The 18,048-nt window shown below is 39.6% G+C and overlaps 1 protein-coding gene across 4 annotated transcripts in view; it reads left to right on the forward strand.

Moving 5' to 3' along the window:
• The window catches only part of AKAP9 (A-kinase anchoring protein 9), a 3,155,794-nt gene that overhangs the window by 2,679,640 nt on the left and 458,106 nt on the right, over nucleotides 1-18,048 (forward strand). For all 4 annotated transcript variants that reach the window (XM_044067665.1, XM_044067666.1, XM_044067667.1 and 1 more), the window contains one exon: nucleotides 5,275-5,414. In XM_044067665.1, coding sequence (XP_043923600.1) covers nucleotides 5,275-5,414 — 140 coding nt within the window. The remainder of the gene's footprint in view (nucleotides 1-5,274; nucleotides 5,415-18,048) is intronic.

Here is an 18,048-nt window from a genome sequence, read left to right on the forward strand (position 1 = left end):
TCTAAAACAATATATTAACAACTCCACACAGAGATATGCCCACATTCCTGGACATTGGAGGGAGCAGGCCCCAAAATAGGAGGTACTGAGTAGAGTCTATAAAGACTAATACTGTACAAGGTTATAGATTGATATTGCAAACCAACTTAGGTGTGAGCTTCCCCCCTTGCCGTGGGCAGAGATGTTGGTGATCCCTCATTTTGTCACTGGGTCCTACAAGTACAGATTATTTGGCTGGCAGTGTCTTTTTTAAGTACTTACACCCTGACAATGTTCAATACGATATATCTGTCTGTTGGACCTGGATGTTGGAGGTGTGGCGTATACCCCTGACACATTGTATATACCTTTTTGAAACTGTCCTAGCTTAGACAAGTTTAACAGGGATTTTCAAAATCTATGAGAATGTTTTAGTACGCTAGTCAGATTTTCTTACTAGGGCTATATGTCTTCTTGGTTTGTCCTGGGGACTTGGGATACCCCCTCCAAGAATCAGACTCTTAAACCTGTCGTTTATGGTAGCCAAGAATGCAGAAATCAAAGTTTTGATTGAAGAAGTTAAAGCTGTAAAGCTGGCCGTGGTAACAGGTCCAGCAGAACAGAAAAAGTTGAATAAATGGAAAGACTGGTCAGATGTATCCTGTGATTGATTCAAAGGTTCATAGGTAGGTACTAGGCTAGCTGCCCTTGTGGGCATTGCTTATTCATTCCTTATTTTAAGTTTAATGTTACAAATGCTCAAGTGCGTGTTGGAGCATGAGTCTATGCTTTCCATTGTCCCACAGTTTAATTTTTCCAAGTGTTTTGGGTTTGTATTACCATGATGGGAATTGACCCCACTTTTAAATCAGGATACGATTAGAGTTCATGAAATTACTATTGTTTCAGTTTTTGATGTTAGCTGTGCTCTTCTGTTTTAAAAGTGTCCTTGATTATTTCTGTATTTGCCTTTATTTCTGTTGAGATTTGTTCCTGATTCATTGAGAGCTGTGTGTGATGGTGCTAGTAGCGTCGTGATAAACTGTCATGTACTGTAACAGAGATAAATGTCTTTGCCACAAAATTGCCATTTTTTTTCACAAGATTGCTTGAATTTATAGAAGTATACTACACTTCTGCCCAGGAGTTGAGTAGTGCTGTGTGGAGACATAGGGAGACACCAAATATCCAGATCTGCACTTGCAACTAGCTGTGCTTCAGGGTAGTTAAATGAGCAGTGATAGAACTGTGCAAGTGGAAAAGTTGATGCAGTAAAAGCCACACATGAAAACACAGTAGGCAAGGCATAGAAGTCGCATATGTCTTGTACTGCATTCTGTGATCTAATAAGAAGAAAAAACATGGACTGTCAGACAGAGACATCTGAAATGTAAAGCATTGCATCTATCAATGAGGTTTGCATGTTAGTCTGTCCACTGGCAACTTATAGCCTTACAGTATTTTCAGCTCTAGTGCTTTGGTGTTCACATATGTAGACTCATGTTATACATATGGAAGAGAGCAAGCAGAGAATCACAGAAGCATGCAACATACAGGAATGTGCAGGTTGGAGGAAGGAGAGTGACTTTTTTTTTTTAATTTGGACAGAAATGAATTCTCTCTTTTCTTGGATAACAGGAAACTTCCATGACTATTGTGAAAGTGTTGTAAGTCTAGAATTGTCACATGGATGATCAGTATCCTTGGCCCCCCCCCCCTCCATTTGTGGTCAGAATGAGACCTATTTATTATATGATAAAACAAATCAGCTCTAGAAAGTTTTGATGTTTATTTTAATGATCCAGAAACACGTTATTTCAAAGTTCTCCACTCTGTTGGGGGAGGAAGACAATTATAGCATTCTGGAGCCACGTCTTTCATCTTTTTCCAAGAACTGTAGGCTCCTGAAAAACTCCTTGGGATATAATACTACCATTTTAACACATAGTATATTGCAGCCTGCAGGTCACATCAGAGAGATGTGTTTGCACTGCCTTTCTTGATGATTGCTCATTTGTTTTCCACAGTGTCGATGAGACTAGGTTTGTAGAAACGTTCTAAATTGTCATGCCAAGTAATTAACATGGTCTGTTAAGCAAGTATGTCTGCATTCTTTCATAATCATTGCAGATCATTTTCAGCTGTATTACTATGTAGATATTTGACTGTCGGTGAAGTAGAAGTGCATTAACAGCAGATGTTTTTGCATTAGTTCTTGTTTATTCATTCATGCCTGTTGTGCACTCAGATTTTCAAATTGCTTTTTAAGGATCTTTTTTGCTGGCTGTAGACTGAACTTTTAAGTGTCATTTAGTGCATCACAACTTACATTGTATTGTAATTAAAATAGAAAAAAATGTATTTACATTTGCAAACATTAGCAGTATGTTAGTACAGATTACAGGGAACAGGTGGAGAGACCGATTTGTTGTCCAGCTTCTCCTTCACCTCTGGAATAGACTCCACCTGCAAATAAAACAGTGTGATACAAGTTCCTTCCAATTGGACCTGGATAATTGAGTAGGTATTTATAAATAATATGACTACCACAGCCCTGCTCAAGAAGGGAGGTACAGTCTAGGGTGGGAGTTGGCACTGCGTAATGGCTGTAAGACTTAGTAGCCTTGAACATCATATGTGATTCATAGGAAAAGAAGGCTAAAACAGTGTGATAAACCAATGATTTTGCATAGTAAAAAACTTGATATTTAAGTAGAATGAGCTTTAAACTAAAGGAAACCTTGTATTTCTTAAATAATTCAGTGATGTGAGTGTTTGATGTAAGAGTTAGGGCTCGGGAAATTTCCATCTTATAGCTCCAAGTAAACTTTTTCCATAAAAGGAAGTTTGCAGCTTACATTTATTTATTTTATTCTGTTTTATTTATTTATTTACTAAATTATACTTGGGGCGGCCACGGTGGTGCAGCGGTTAACGTTGCCACCTCACAGCAAGAGGTTCTCCGGTTCGATTCTCGGCTGGGGTGCCTGCTGTTCGGAGTCTGCATGTCCTCCCTGTGGTCGCGTGAGTTTCCTCCGGGTGCTCCGGTTTCCTCCCACATCACAAAGACATGCAGTAGGTGGATTGGACACTCTAAATTGGCCCTAGGTATGAGTGTGTGCGTGTGTGTGCCTTCTGTGGAAGGTTGGGCGCCGGGCTGGCAACTCGACACTGTAAAACTCCACTGCCAATCATGAGCAGACAGATGATCCGCTGTGGCGACCCCTAACCGGGAAAAAGCCAAAAGAAGAAGAAGATTTACTAAATTATACTTGTCTTGTATCTTGAGAGTTATTGCCATTTGATGTTGTGGAGTATCTTATCTTGACTGTTTCACTGTGGGGTAAAGAAGCACCACACTGGCTGTATGGCAGGAAATAGAACATGCATTATGACTGAATTGCAGAGATTATGCACTTTATATTGGTACCACCAGAGCTGTCACCTGCGGTTATTCTGGGTGTGTGGGTCTTCATAGTTATGGTAGCTGGATGTGTGAGTACAGATTAACCCTTTCAATACTGAGCTCAGTTCTACATGGTAAGAAATTAGGGGCTATTTGCTTTTAAACAGCCATTTATTTTTCATATTTGCCCACTGTGAAACTGTAATATCTAGTACCATAATATTCACAGTGACATTAGCTACTTACATTTGTGCTGTGAATTAAATTGAAGATATGTAAGGCTTGCCACAGTCTAGTTTGGGTAGCACAGTGGTGTAGCAGTTAGTTTTTCTGCTTCACAGCACCAGTTTTTCCACTTAGCTCTTTTCTTGGCTGAGGTAACTTCTGTGTATATGGATAGAGGTCCTAAGACACAAATAAACTCCCAAAGGCAAACAAAAAAGTATAAAGTGTATAGGACGAAACAAGGCAGATGAACCATATAAACACTTTACTGGTAAGCACTTTCGCACCCACTCTAATATGTGCTTTAGCAGATCATTTAAAATCTCACTCCTAAACCTTAAATAACCAGACATCATCTATTACATCATCCAATCAGCTTACAAGCATCAGGAATAAGTAAAATTCATTATAAAAAAGCGCAAACAATAACACAGAATGATACATAATGATCATCCTGGCATAAAAAACATTCAAAGAAATAGGTAAAACCATTAAATATAAAAAGCAAAAACATCTCCTATCTGATGGGTCATGCTTGTAAGTAAGGTTTAAGGGAAATATTTGCATTGACCCCTGGAGTCTTATCTGCATGTAGTCTTATAATCCAACTTGTCTCACACTGTTCCAAAAGATTATTGAGATCACCCATATGTGGATTCATATTCAAAATAATAATTACCATAAAGCCAAAAACAGCGATCATGACCTTTTTCAATAACATGCTTAGCTCCCTTATGCGCTCACGCAGTGGACAAACAGTCTTGCCAACATAGAAGAAAGTGCAGATACTGGACAAGGCAAGATAAACTATATATGAAATAGTACAATTAGCAGAGACATTAAATTCAGACCATTCTTTAGTAACTAGATGACAAAAATTAGAATATTCAGTAACACATGGCAATAATTACATTTACCATAAGGGGAAGTCCCATCTTTACACTGGGATCCTCCCATTACCAAAACACAAAAGCCATTTCAAAATTTTCTTATTCTTATACTAAAATCTGGGTATATTACCAACTACATTCCTTATTTTTTCATCAGATAGGAGGATAAACCAATTCTGTGTATAGTCTGCATGTCTTCTTGGTGTCTGCTTGAGTTTTTGCTGGGCACTACTGTTTCCTTTCAAATCCCAAGACACAATGCAAGGTGAACTGATGATCCTCTGCATTCCCTCTGTTTGCGTGTGTGTGTGTGTGTGTGTGTGTGTGTGTGTGTGTGTGTGTGTGTGTGTGTGTGTGTGTGTGTGTGTGTGTGTGTGTGTGTGTGTGTGTGTGTCTTGTGATGAACTGGTGCCCAGTCCATATTAGTTCCCCTGCCTTGTGCCCATTGAATGCTGGAAGAGGCACCGACTCCCACATGACCGTGTACCGGATTAAGTGGATAATCAGAGAATGAATGGCATGGCAAATGCCTTAGTTTGTATGACATATTTATGACCATCCATGCCGAACCACTGCATATATTTAGTAGTACATAATTTTTCAATAATGCTTATTTGCTGCTTCTTGTGTTAATAAATAGACTGTAGACGGGCATGCAGACTTTGAGCCATATAGTCAAATAAGGAGGGTATGTTTTGGTGCAGTTTGTAATTCCTGTTGTGACTGCTGTTTGCTGCATTTTTCTTTTAATTCTGCTTTTGGCTTTGGTTCTAGATGCTAGTTCGGACTGGAGTCAGGGTGGGTCAATCAGTTCAGATGCCACAAATCAGGAGTTTAGAACCAGGTCAGAAGAAGCAAAAAGAGATGCTGAATTATTACACCCATCTGCTGAATTCCTGCCTGATAGAATAAAGGTAATTATTAAAGGAGTGCTTGTAATTCTTTTAGGATATGATAATTGATGTTTTCTGTCTGTAAATATTATGTGTTCCATATGTTTGCACTATGTCTTAGCAGATGAAGCTTGTATATAGATGAAAGCAGTAAGAGCCTGACTAATAATAGACACTAACTGCCAGATTTCACTTGAAATTTGATAGTGTATAGATATTCCAGATTTCACATGCAGCTTGTTATTGTATGGAGGTTCTAGATTTCACTTGCAAACTTCTTAGTGCTTTTAAGATCTTGATTTAGTATTGCTGTTTTAATGATACAAGACATCTAAATGGCTATTGCAGGTTTTGGTGACATACAAGCAAATACCGTCAAGATTCACTTATAGAAAAAAGAAAGCAGAAGAAAAGGATTCACGTCTAGAACCCTTTAATTTATAGCAGTGATTGCTCAGTTTCTCTACTTTGCTGGCCTTTCTGCTTATATAATGAGATGCGTGCAGTAAAATTATACACATGCAAGAAAGCCACTCGCCTTCAAAGAAACCAGTATGGCTGTAATCTTGGTCTCTGCACAAAGTGCTGTTAAAACCTTTTTCTTCCCATGATCATTAGCTATTAGCAGCCTTATTTTTAAAGGTAGCCTGATGGAGAATTAGTCACTCAGTGTGCTTAATTTTATTTACTTGTGTATTCATTTTATTACCAGGGTAGAACACTAATTCTCATGGACCATGGTCAGTGCTTAGCCCTGGTGACGATTAAAAAGTAAACAGAGACAAAAAACATAGTGTAAGGTTTGTAGTCTTGGGTACTTGTTGGAGATGTACTTTATCTGTGTTATTTAGAAAAGCAAGTTTGTAAGGACTCATGGTCATTCTTGGAAAAAATAGATTAGACATTAGTGTTGACCATAGTTTCCGAACGATTGATATGAAAGATCTGTATACATCAGTCCCCCATCAGGAGGGGATTGAATGGGTTAGCTACATGATAAGATCAAGGGGAGCCCAACAAGCCGAGATCCATTTAGTTGAAGAACTTTTGGACATCATTTTGTTGAACAGTTATTTTTTGTTCAACAATGAAGATTTTCTCCAGAAAACTGGTGTGGCCATGGGTTCGCCATGTCGGGCTAGCTTGGCTAACCTAGTCATGGCGTATTGGGAAACAGAGTATATCCTCAAGAAAAGGGAGATACAGGAAATTATTTCTTTTTACACACGATACCTGGATGATATTTTTATCATATTTAAGGGGGATTTGGCACAAGCTGAACACTTTGTAGATTACCTCAACAACACCACTAACTTCTTCAAATTTACTTTCAGCTGTAATGTGGATGAGATAGATTACCTTGATATCCACCTTTAAAAGATAGAGTTAGGAATACATTCCTGGCAAAAATCTACGGGAAGACTACATACTCTAACTCATTTCTGCATTTTTCTAGCTGCCATCCATACCACCCGAAATGGTCTGTGGTCAAAGGCCAGTTGGTGAGGGCAGCTCGTCACTCTGGACGAAGATTTTGTAGTAGTGTGTGACATATTGAAAAATATGTTTCTGAGTCGTGACTATCCTAGTGACCTAATTGAGTCCTTAATCAAGAAAGTGAAAACTAAGAGATTGAACGGAATTTATATCCCTATTTTAGGTTTAGCTGAATCAAGAGGTAACTCAAGCAGTACTACATCAGCCCGATTTGATTCTAGGGAGGACAGGAGTAACATTTAACTTCCTTATGAGTTTGATTACAACATTTAGTATTGATAGTTCTGTACTGTCCCATATCATTCATAAAAATTGGAAGATATTTACGAATGATCCTGTAATAGTGGGAAAGGTAGATGATGTTCCTAAAATTGTCTTCAGAAGCTCAACGTGAAGAATTTATTAGAGGCTAGGACCACCAAGACTCCAAGACACCCAGGGATGTTTAGGTGTGAGATGTGCAGGTTTTGTAAGTTCATGGATGTAGGTAGAACATTTTAAATCAATGGCCTAGTATATACGTCTAAGAACAAATCTAATTGTAATTCTAAACTAGTTGTCTACCTGGCAAAATGCCAAAAATGTTCAGCATATTATATAGGTAAGACAGAAGGGAAATTCCAGGAAGAGTTTATGAACACCTTTTGTGCCATTGACAAACACAAAACTGAGAATGCATTAGCAAAGCACATCCTCACAGCAAGTGACCACAATTTCAAATTCAGGGTGATAGATCAAGTGATCGTGGATGGTGGAGCTGGACTTAGCACTTTGATACTAGAAAAATTAGAATTGTATTGGCAAATACATCTGAATGCATACAATTACCCAGACATTAATGATGTATGTTCGATTGCATGCCTCTTGAAGCTAAAATGTTTAGTGAGATAATGGATGTTTGTTTTTCTAATTTAGAAGCTATAGTAAAAGTTTTGCTGTTTATTATATATGCAATCTGAGTATGAAGTTTCCTAAGCAACAAGTTACTGCATTAGTTGATTTGGTGTTTTATGTTAAGACTGTATGTGTTCGTATTTGTGATTTGTGTTTGGATTCTTTTTAGTGACTTTACTGAAGGAATGTTTTAGTAATCGTAATATTTTAGATATTTCTAATTATTGCTTTTGTTTTTCATTTGTGAGTTGTAGTTGTAGTTTTGTGTTGTAATAACGAATACGCTTTTGCATATGTGATTTTAAAAAGAATTCTAGTGAATAGTGATTTGTTGTATGAGATCACATGACTGCTGTACTACCTTTTAAATTCTGCATTGTTTAAATGTATTACATCTGAAGATGTTTGCACATAGTGACAAACGAAAAGCGCTTTATTACATTTCTTGCTTACATTTGGGCAGTTGTTCATTTTGACACAATTTTTGTTCAATTTTAGTGGTTTAGAAATAGCTAAGCTTGACTTTCAAAGACTTTCAAACATTTAATTGAAATCGATCGTCTCTTCGACTCAGGCAGCAGAAGGTAGAAAGGGTTGTTGCCAAGCTTAGGGAGCCTATACCAAGGAAGATAACAAGAGCTGCTGTAGAAGTATTAGAAAATTTTCAGAAATTCTATGAAAGTCTGTATAAAGCAGAGAATTATGGAAATCAAGAAAAGGTGCAAATGGAAATGTTTATGGAAGAATGAAATATGTCAAGGTTAGAGGTAGATGAGCCTCCATTACTAATAGGATATGAGGAGATGAGATAAAAATGGTGATGTCTAACCAGTCTGCAGGAAAGTCCCCAGGAATAGATGGCATTCCTGTGGAAGTTTGGAAGCTTGGAGGGGAAAAATGATAAAGATCTGGAAGATTTTAATAGTATTTTAAAAGGGGAATAAGTACCAACATCCTGGAAGCAAGTGGTGGTAGCTGTAATAACTAAAGAGGGTAAAGATCCATCAGATCTTTGGCCCAGCAGATGGGTGGCACAGTGGTGCACTGGTTAATGTTGTCATCTCACAGCAAGAGGTTGTCTAGTTCAATTCTTAGCTAGGGTATTTTCTATGCAGAGTCTGCATGTCTTGCATGCATTCACGTGAGTTTCCTCTGGGTACTCCAGTTTCCTCCCACATTCCAAAGACATGCATCTGAAGAATTTCTCCCTGGGTCTACGCTGAAAATAGGCTCAGTCCTAGTCAGACTTTCCTAGTCAACAAATTTTAAATAAATAAATAAAAGATCCAGGTTCATACAGGCCCATTTCAATACTAAACCATGATCATAAATTGTTTATGTCTATAATGGCTAAAAGACTGGCAAAAGTGATTCCAGAATTGATAGATGTGGATCACTGTGGAGGGGAGGCAAACATTTGACAACATTACCAGAACACTGATGATCCAGAGGGAAGCAGAATGTAAGAAAATACCACTGTTGCTGTTAGGTCTTGATGAAGATAGAGCATTTGACAGAGTAGGCTGGGACTTTATGAGCAGGACAATGGTAGCATTTGCATTCCCTGATAAAATGGTAAGGTTGATTAGGAGGATATATGAGGCAAAAATTAAAGAGGGTGGGGTCCCCTCTGATAATTTCTGCTTAAGCAGAGGAGCCGGGCAGGGGTGTCCTCTTTCCCTTTTGTTATTTGTATTATATTTAGAACTATTGGCAAAGAAAATAAGGGACTCAGAAATTCAAGGATATAATTGGTATGGTAGTCAAGAAAAGCTGGCTTTATTTGCAGATAATATTATTTTGTACCTGACAAAACCAGAAAAAATACATTACAGTCTTGTGAAACATTCTGAGACAGTTTCAGATCTTTTCGGGATACAAAATGAATGAAGCTAAAACAAAGGCAATAGAGGTAAATAATGTGCCCACACATAAACTGGTTCAATATTTAGGAGTGTGGATTAAAAATGATTCTAGTGTGGCAGCTAAGGATATGCGGGAAGAGACTAAACAAAAGATAATAGAAAAACTGAGAAAATGGAAACTAATATCTTCTTTATTCTAAGCATGTATCTTATTTCTGTTCTGCTTATCTCTCTAATACTTCCTTTACTTCTTTACACTACTCCATATCTCTTGTAAATACTGATTTACATGGAGTCTCTAGCTGTTACCTGGATATATTTTGACATATTGAATTTATGTACCTGATTTTTCTGCATCTTGAACACAACTGTGTAAAATGTGGTTCCAATTCCTCAGTGTATAACAACTTGAAACTTTATCATTGTAAAGATAACCATTTTTCTGTGATATTTTTGTAATACTTTTGTGATATTTTTACTTGTATCTGGAGCCTTTCTCCTAGGGTCTTTACTGAAAATGGGCCCCTGGCTCAGTTGGACTAAACCGATTAACAAATGACAGTAAATAAATAAATAAACAAATTTAGTTATATGGATATCAATAGTAAGATACAAGCAGTTAAAATGTTTTTAGTCCCTTTAGTCTTATACACAGGTCAGTCATATTTTTATCAAACAGAGGACAAGTTGTGGGTAGCAATTAATATAGAGCTGAAGGACTTTATCTGGGAGGGGAAGATGGCAAGAGTCAAGTGGGATAAGGTGAGTCTTCCAGTAGAACAGGACGGAATGGGATTACCCAATTTGAAGGGGTATTTCAGAGCCACACAGTTAAGACTCGTATACCTAGCACAAGCAGAAAACTATAATTCAAAGTGGAAAGGGATGATGATGAAACACAGGGGAAGATCAAGAAACAAGGAGAGGTTGGGATTTTGGATGCAGACCTTTAAGGAGAATAACAGTAGTCAATCAGAATATTATATCCATAATGTAGTAGAAAGTATTCTAAGAACTAAACCAACACAGGAAAGGAGAAAGGAGATTCTGCTGATAGGGATGACTCCAGGTAGTGATACAGACAATAGGCAAGAGGGGGCCAGAATTTATTGGAGAAAACTTGGCAACGGAACCAGGTTAAAGACTGCCTTCCCTATCAAGGATTGATATCAGGGTATAGGCAAAGAGAAAGAAATAGGGGGGTCCTAAATGAAAGACCAGCACTGGTAGAGTTTTTCTAGAACAGAAGCTGCCATTAAAAAAGGAATAATTAGTAGAGCCTGTAAAATATTACATAACTATAAGAATCAATCAGCAAAGGCTGGAAATGATTGGGACGAGAAACTGGATAGGCAATTCACAAAGAAACAATAGGAGGATATATGTATATCTCCCAAATATGCAACAAAAATCTGTAAGATTTAGGATTTTTGCCTGGAAATATTTACTTGGGATCATAGGAGGTTACTAGGCTAATGGCCCTGCAGCCCTTACAAGCCTAGCCAAGAGTTTATCCCCAAAAAGAAACCTCAGTCAGCACCTGTTGCCCCTGTCAGTGAGGACACCCCCTTCTGGGACAAATTTGTGGTTTCTCATCCACTCATCACGGTTGCGCTTGAAGAAGGTCAGTGAAGTGCTTGTTTGACGTGTATAGGAAGTCTATTCCAGAGATGGGCAGTCTGTGGGAGGCAAACCTGTGTCTCCAGCAGGTTTTGTTGATGTCACATATTAGATTCAGGCCTTTCGAGTGGGTAATGCTTGAGAAGTTAGACTTACGGATATGGAGCATCTGTAGTAGGGCAGGACCAAGATTGCCTTATAGGCGAGACACAGATCACCCCTGAGCAATCTGTACGATACCGAATAGAGTAGTAGTGATTTGATCCTGTAAGCATAGGACAGGTGTTGTAGGCCGTGGATTCTTGTTGTGAGGTATTTCATTGGCCTTTCCAGTTGGTGCAGATGTTAGGAGATTTGGAGAGGTACACACCAGATGGGGCGTTATACTCAATTATTCCTGTAATGAGGGAGCAGTATAGAGAGGTAATAACTTCCTTTTTTCTGGATGCAGTTCCTTTACTTATGAGATGAACCAAGTAAAAGGCTTTTCTGACTACTGCTGTTACATGACGGCCAAATGTGAGGTATTCAACTTGAGTGCCCAGGTCTCACACCACAGGTTGTGTGGTTAGGAGGTTGCTGTTGATGTGGTAATCAGTAGGGGGTCATGTTTTTGCCGAATGGTATGATGATACATTTTTTTGCATTTAGTTTGAGGCCATGACTTTGGCATCAGTCATTAGTTGCTATAAGACCCTGTTGCAGTATGTTAACATCATTTGGGGAGTCAATGACAGCACCCAACTTACAGTTATCTGCAAACTTGGTCAGCCACACGCTTTTGGTCTTTACCTGGACCTCTGAGAAGTAGATGCCAAACAGTAGAGGTCCCAGGACAGATCCCTGGGGAACTCCACTAGCAACAGGTCTACTATCAGAGGTGGAGGCACCTATTTTGACTTTGAGGGTCCTGTCGGTGAGACAGTTGACCACCCACCTGATGAGATGGGGATTTACTCCCAAGTTGTGTTAGCTTTTCAATGATGCCCGAGTGGGGGATTGTGTCAAAGGCCATGCCAGGTCAAGATAAGCTGTATGTACTGACTTTCCCTCATCCAAGGCCTTGATGACCGTCTCAAAGAAGTCAACCAGGTTCAACAGGCAAGATCTGCCTTTGATGAATCCAAACTGGGTGGGGTCAAGTGCTTGGAGATTGCCTATGTCCTTGTTTATGAGACCCATAATAATATACTGTATGGCTTTACAGATCAAACTTGTCAAGCTAATGGGGGATAGTTTCCAGGGTCAGCAGTGGCACCACCTTTGTGCAAGTGGATGACAATGGCAGTTCTGCACTCTGCTGGAATGAAGCCTGTACTTAGGCTGTGGTTGAATAGGGTGCTCAATGGCAAAGCCAGTTCTTGCTGGAGATGGTGCAGAATACAGCCTGGGATATTATCAGGTCCCATGGAAGCTGTAGATATTTTTATGCCCCAAGTAGACTCCAGAGAATTTTTCCTCAAGCTGACAATGAATGTTAGAGGTGTGAAATGGAATAAAGAGGTAATTGAGAACATATTTTCTGGGAGAGTGATGAGTTCCCAGACTTTAAGGATTCCTGAGGGATGCTGTGTTGGAGATGCTGGGTGGGGTGATTGGTTTGATGAGAGGGATGATTTTTCTGAGCTATGATACATAATTGTAATTGCCTAGACATGGTAAGGCCTTGCTGTGTCTAATAATGATGGCTGCCAAAAAAAAGCAATTACTACAAAATGGAAATCAAAATATAAACCAGCTATACTGGAAGTAGCGAATATAGTAACAGAGATAAAATAACTGGAATTGAGATATTTAGAAATGGGTAGGAGCAAACTCTGTAGGAAAAAAATGGGATTTGTGGGAACAGTACATACAAGGGGGAATGAGATCTAAAAGGCGGTAGGACTTAAATGAGCTATGTAATGTTTGAGTGAGAAAGATTGGGTAGATTGTAAGTGATTTATAATGCTTGCAACTGGGAATGTGTTTTCATTTACATAAAGGTATGATTGCCTATGTAGGAAGTGATGGTTTAATAAAGATGTTTCTTAAAAAACAGGCAAGAATTGAAGAATTTATGTTATATTGCTTAGTGTATATGATATATAGCAATGCATGTGAAGTATAATGTTTATGTTAATATAGTTTAATTACTTTTATATGAATATAAATGTGTCTATGTCACAAGTAATACTTAAGTAAAAGTGTCTGGGAAAAAATGGGGGACTTCCAAGATGGCTGCACACTGAGTAACGGCTTAATTCTAGTTATCCCAGTGTGAAAACAAAAACTTAGCAGAGAAAGCCAATGGACCTAAATTTGTGGGTAAATTGCAGTAACTGGCTAGTCAGTGCACTGCCTGGATGCCAGGAAAAAAGAAATCCAGAGGACCTGAAGGAAAATCCACTACAAAAGGCAACAGAAAAACACTGTGACTGGGAAATGTACTGTAGCAAAAAGCAGTTCAAGCTCTAAACATGACTTCCAGTAATGCAAAACTTAAGAGGCTGAAATGAAGAAAAGTCTGGCTGAATATGAGGCTCCACAAGAAGAAATGTTTCATAAAATAATAGAATTAGCACATAGGGAAAACCTGAGATTTTCTGCTGTATCCGAGAAGCTGGAAGGAACATACTATTAAATTTATGAAAGCACAAATAAGCAACTGGACTAGTATTCCACAACAGGAATCATTAATTGAAAGGAAACATCATGTGTATGCTCCAAACCCGGCTATGAGAAAACAACCTAGACCTTTAATAGTAAAGATGCAATCTTACCAGCAGAAGGAGTTAATTCTGACAAAACTGTGGCAAAAGTACCACTTTTCATCTCTCATCTTCTATAGAATAAGTCCCCTTGATAATCCCACAGCAATAGCTGATCTAATTTGTCCTTTCACAAATTATTACTTAACAATTACCTGCTACTATGGACAGTCAGTTTCCCAACATTTCTCCAGCTAGCCTGAGGTGACTCTTCTTGTGGTTTACATCCCATCAGCTCAAAACACTGTTGCAGATGCACTAAGCAGGTCCATGACTCAATCTCATGAATGAATGCTTCACAGGTATGTGTTTCTGGACTTGGTCCACCAGTGGGGTACTCCTCTTCTGGATCTGTTTGCCTCCCCTCTGAACAGACAACCCTGTCTATTCTGTGCCAGACTCCCACATCCTCTGGCTTGGAAGGTGGACGCCCTATCTTTCTCATGGAAGGACATGTTTTTTTATGCACCCCCCCTTCCCTCTAATTCAGAAAGTACTGTCGAAGATTCAGCAGGACAAGCCAAAAATCTTGCTGGTAGCTCCCTTTTGGCCAATGCAGTATTGGTTCCCTCTTCTTCTGCATTTAGGCAAGGGCAGTAATCACACGTTACCTTACAGAGTGGACCTGCTCACACAAGATAAAGGATCTCTGTTTTATCCACATCTGTCAGCCCTACAGTTGACCCTGTGGGTGATCAACTTTTGATTCCTTTCCAGTACCTTTTTTCACAGGATGTGTACAGAGTTTGGAGGAGGCCAGAAAACCCAGTACTAGAAACTCTTACTTATCCAAATGGAAGAGATTTTTCATGCAGTGCTTTTCCAGAAATCAGGATCTGTTTACTGTGGATATTCCTATAATTCTTTGTTACTTGTGTGAGTTACTTGACAGTGTCTTGTCATACTCTTCGGTGAAAGTTCACTTGTCTGCTGTTTCTGCATGTCTGCCATTATCTCCACCTTTAGATTCCAGGTTGGAGGTGAAACATTTTCTAAAAGGCAAACTACATATTAAGCCTCCCAGGAAAACAGTTTCTTCTCCTTGGGATTAGAATTATGTCTTAGAGAAGCTTACTGTGGCTCCTTTTGAGCCTGCAACCTCTGCTTCTTTGAACTTCTATACTTGGAAAACTGTGTTTCTTTTAGCCTTGACATCTGCTAGGAGGGTTTCTAAGATTCAGGCTTTGATGGTGTCCCCACATGCCACTCCTTCTTTTATGCCTAAGGTGGTGAATGAGATGTCACTTAATCAATCTATTCAATTGCCCACCTTCTTTCCTTCTCCTCAATCCTCTAGTGAAAGGATCTTGCATACTTTGGATGTATATAGCCAACTTAGATTCTACTTAGTTAAGACTAAGGCTATCAGGAAGTCTGATTAGCTTTTTGTTTCTATCAGGAAGTCTGATTAGCTTTTTGTTTCTTTCGATCCCAGGGCTCTGGGTCTGCCTGTCTCTAAACAGACAGTTTCTTCTTAGATTTCTAAAGCTATTGTTTTTTTTGCTATGAATACCATGAAAAATCTCTTGTCGCGACTGTTAGGGCTCATTCCATTAGATCTGCTGCTGCCTCAGGAGCATTCTTTAAAGGCCTGGTTACTAATTCTATTTTAGAGCCTGCTAATGGTCTTCTATGCAAACTTTTACCAAACATTACAAGTTGGGCACCATTTCCAAATCTAGAGCAGGGTTTGCTAGAGCTATTCTCCATGGCTTTGTAGAAAATTCCTCTGTACAAAGTTAATGTGCTCCTTCCTTTTCCCAAGTTCTTACTAAGCTTTGGTATTCTCCCACATGTTAAGAACACTGCAACATTGAATAAGGACATAGAACAGTTGTGTAAAATCTTACCATAACCATAGATGTCCTTCTCTTCTGTGTTGCAGTATTCTGTCGTTCCCGCCTTCCCCCTGCATCTTGTTTCTTCATTGGATGACTTATTTTTGTTCCTTATCTCTGGTGATGTCCTTCTATTAATTTCATATGCTGCAGTATTCATAACATAACGGAGTCTGCCTCTGGCTGACTCGTATGTCTGGCCAGTATCCAAAAGTCTTTATGCTACTGTAAGGTACGTGCTACTCCGCACAACATAATGTGTATGTTGGACATAAAGAGACATTGGGTATAAAGCAGACATCAGCATGCACCTAACTCAGAACTTTTCTGCTGCCTGTCTGATCACCTGCTCCAGACATTCGTTCGCCAGAACCATTGTGTTCCACTTAACAGATAAGTACCCAGTGGGGTTTTTTCTTCTTAAAATTTTTTGCTGCTGATTGTTTGTTGGGTTCATGTCAGCTAGGAAGGGCAAGTGTCAGTGTGGAAGACATATTCCACATAAAGACACCCACAAACTTTGCCTCTTCTGTCTAGGCCCAGACCAAGACCACACCGAGTGCACTGTTTGCAAGTCCTTCATCCCTAAGACCCTCGGGAGCTGGCTACCCTCTCTAAAATTATACTTAGAAAACCAGTGTCTTGAGTGCCTAGCACGTGAGATGGATGTGATGTTGGGCCATTCAGATGAGCCTGTACAGAAGAAGGCCAAAAAAATCATGGCCTGACCTTCAGCTGCACCCTCTCTTCCAGTACTTTCTCCTGATGCCAGTGAGAGAAGGGTAGGCATTCTATCATCGCAGTAAGGGGGAACCCAGGTTCATTATATCCAAAGGTTCTCATGGCATCACACAAATCATGGTGCATGAGGATGTGTCTCCGCTATCATAGAATGCAGTCCGACGTCCGGTCCTTCCACTTTTTACCATATGGAAACCCCCCCCCGAAAAGAAGGCTAAAACTAAACATGTGTCTCCTGCTACACCTCAGCAGCCCCCTGATTGGCAAGCTTTTTCTCAAAGCCTTTTTAATGCCTTCATGGCCCTTTGACAGTATTCTCCTTCTTCTGTTCTTCTGCAGCCCTTTTCTCCTTCCACAACCTTCAAAAGAACAGCTGTAGACTCCCTCAGAGGAGGAGGATTTCTCTGGCGAAGAGTCCTTAGCCTACTTCACTCATTTGGCTTCCCCCTAAGGGTTGCCTCCCTAGAGGAGGAATCTAATAGTACAAATTCCCCTGGGAAGGACATTTCTTTTGGAGGGACTATTCTCAAAATGAAAGATTTTTTTCAAGTGGGACTGCTCCCAAGTTTCAGACATTCAAAAGAGGTACTATGACTTCTTGCAGATGGATTCCCCATCTCCTTTTACTATCCCTCCAGTCCTGCCTGCCTTTCTGGATGTTTTCTCGGCTGCCTCCAAATGTCCAGACTTTCAGCCTCCTGCCTCCAAGTGTCCAGACAGGTTCTGTAAGGTACTTGAGGACTCCCAGTTTCTTTTCAAGGCTCCTACTGCTGATCCAGCTACCATATCTTTTTCTATGGATAAGGCTTTAAAAGTGCTACCATCCACTTCCTTGTTACCCTCTGATAAGGAGAATAAGATCGTGGAACGTTTGGGAAAGAAGGTTTACACTTCTGCCACTTTGGCCTTCCATGCAATAAATTATCAGACCCACATGGCAAAGTACTCCCTGGCCCTTCTGGTTGATGCAGGGAAAGTTTTGGCAGAAATCCCAGATTCCCCAGCAAAATCTAAATTAGCAGCTATTCTTAATTCTTCTGCACAAGTGACCAAGCACTCCATCAAGTGCAGTTATGATGCTGCTGATGCCTCCACTAGGGCAGCTGCCACTCAGTCAGCCCTTAGATGATACTGTTGGCTTAGGCTACAACCTCTGCCTGAAAATTTCAAGGCCAAATTGCCGTCTGCACTCTTGGATGATAAAGCCTTGTTTAGGAGTTCAGCAGCAGAACTCTTCAAGTCTTTTCAGGAGAAAGGAAAGGAGTTAACAAGACCTTAAACGCATTCTTGTATCTCCAGTTCCACGATATCAAATTAATTACCTGGTTAAGACTGCATTTTTAAGAAAGCCATCCCTGTTTTCTTCTTCTAAAAGTAAGAGAGGACCCAGAAAGCCAACCTCTTCAAAGTCTGCTCCTTCCACCTCTACTCCAAAACAGTCCTTTCAGTC

The sequence above is a fragment of the Protopterus annectens genome, chromosome 3.part1 (assembly GCF_019279795.1).
Source record: "Protopterus annectens isolate FY-2018-M chromosome 3.part1, PAN1.0, whole genome shotgun sequence".
Taxonomy (NCBI): Eukaryota; Metazoa; Chordata; order Ceratodontiformes; family Protopteridae; genus Protopterus; species Protopterus annectens.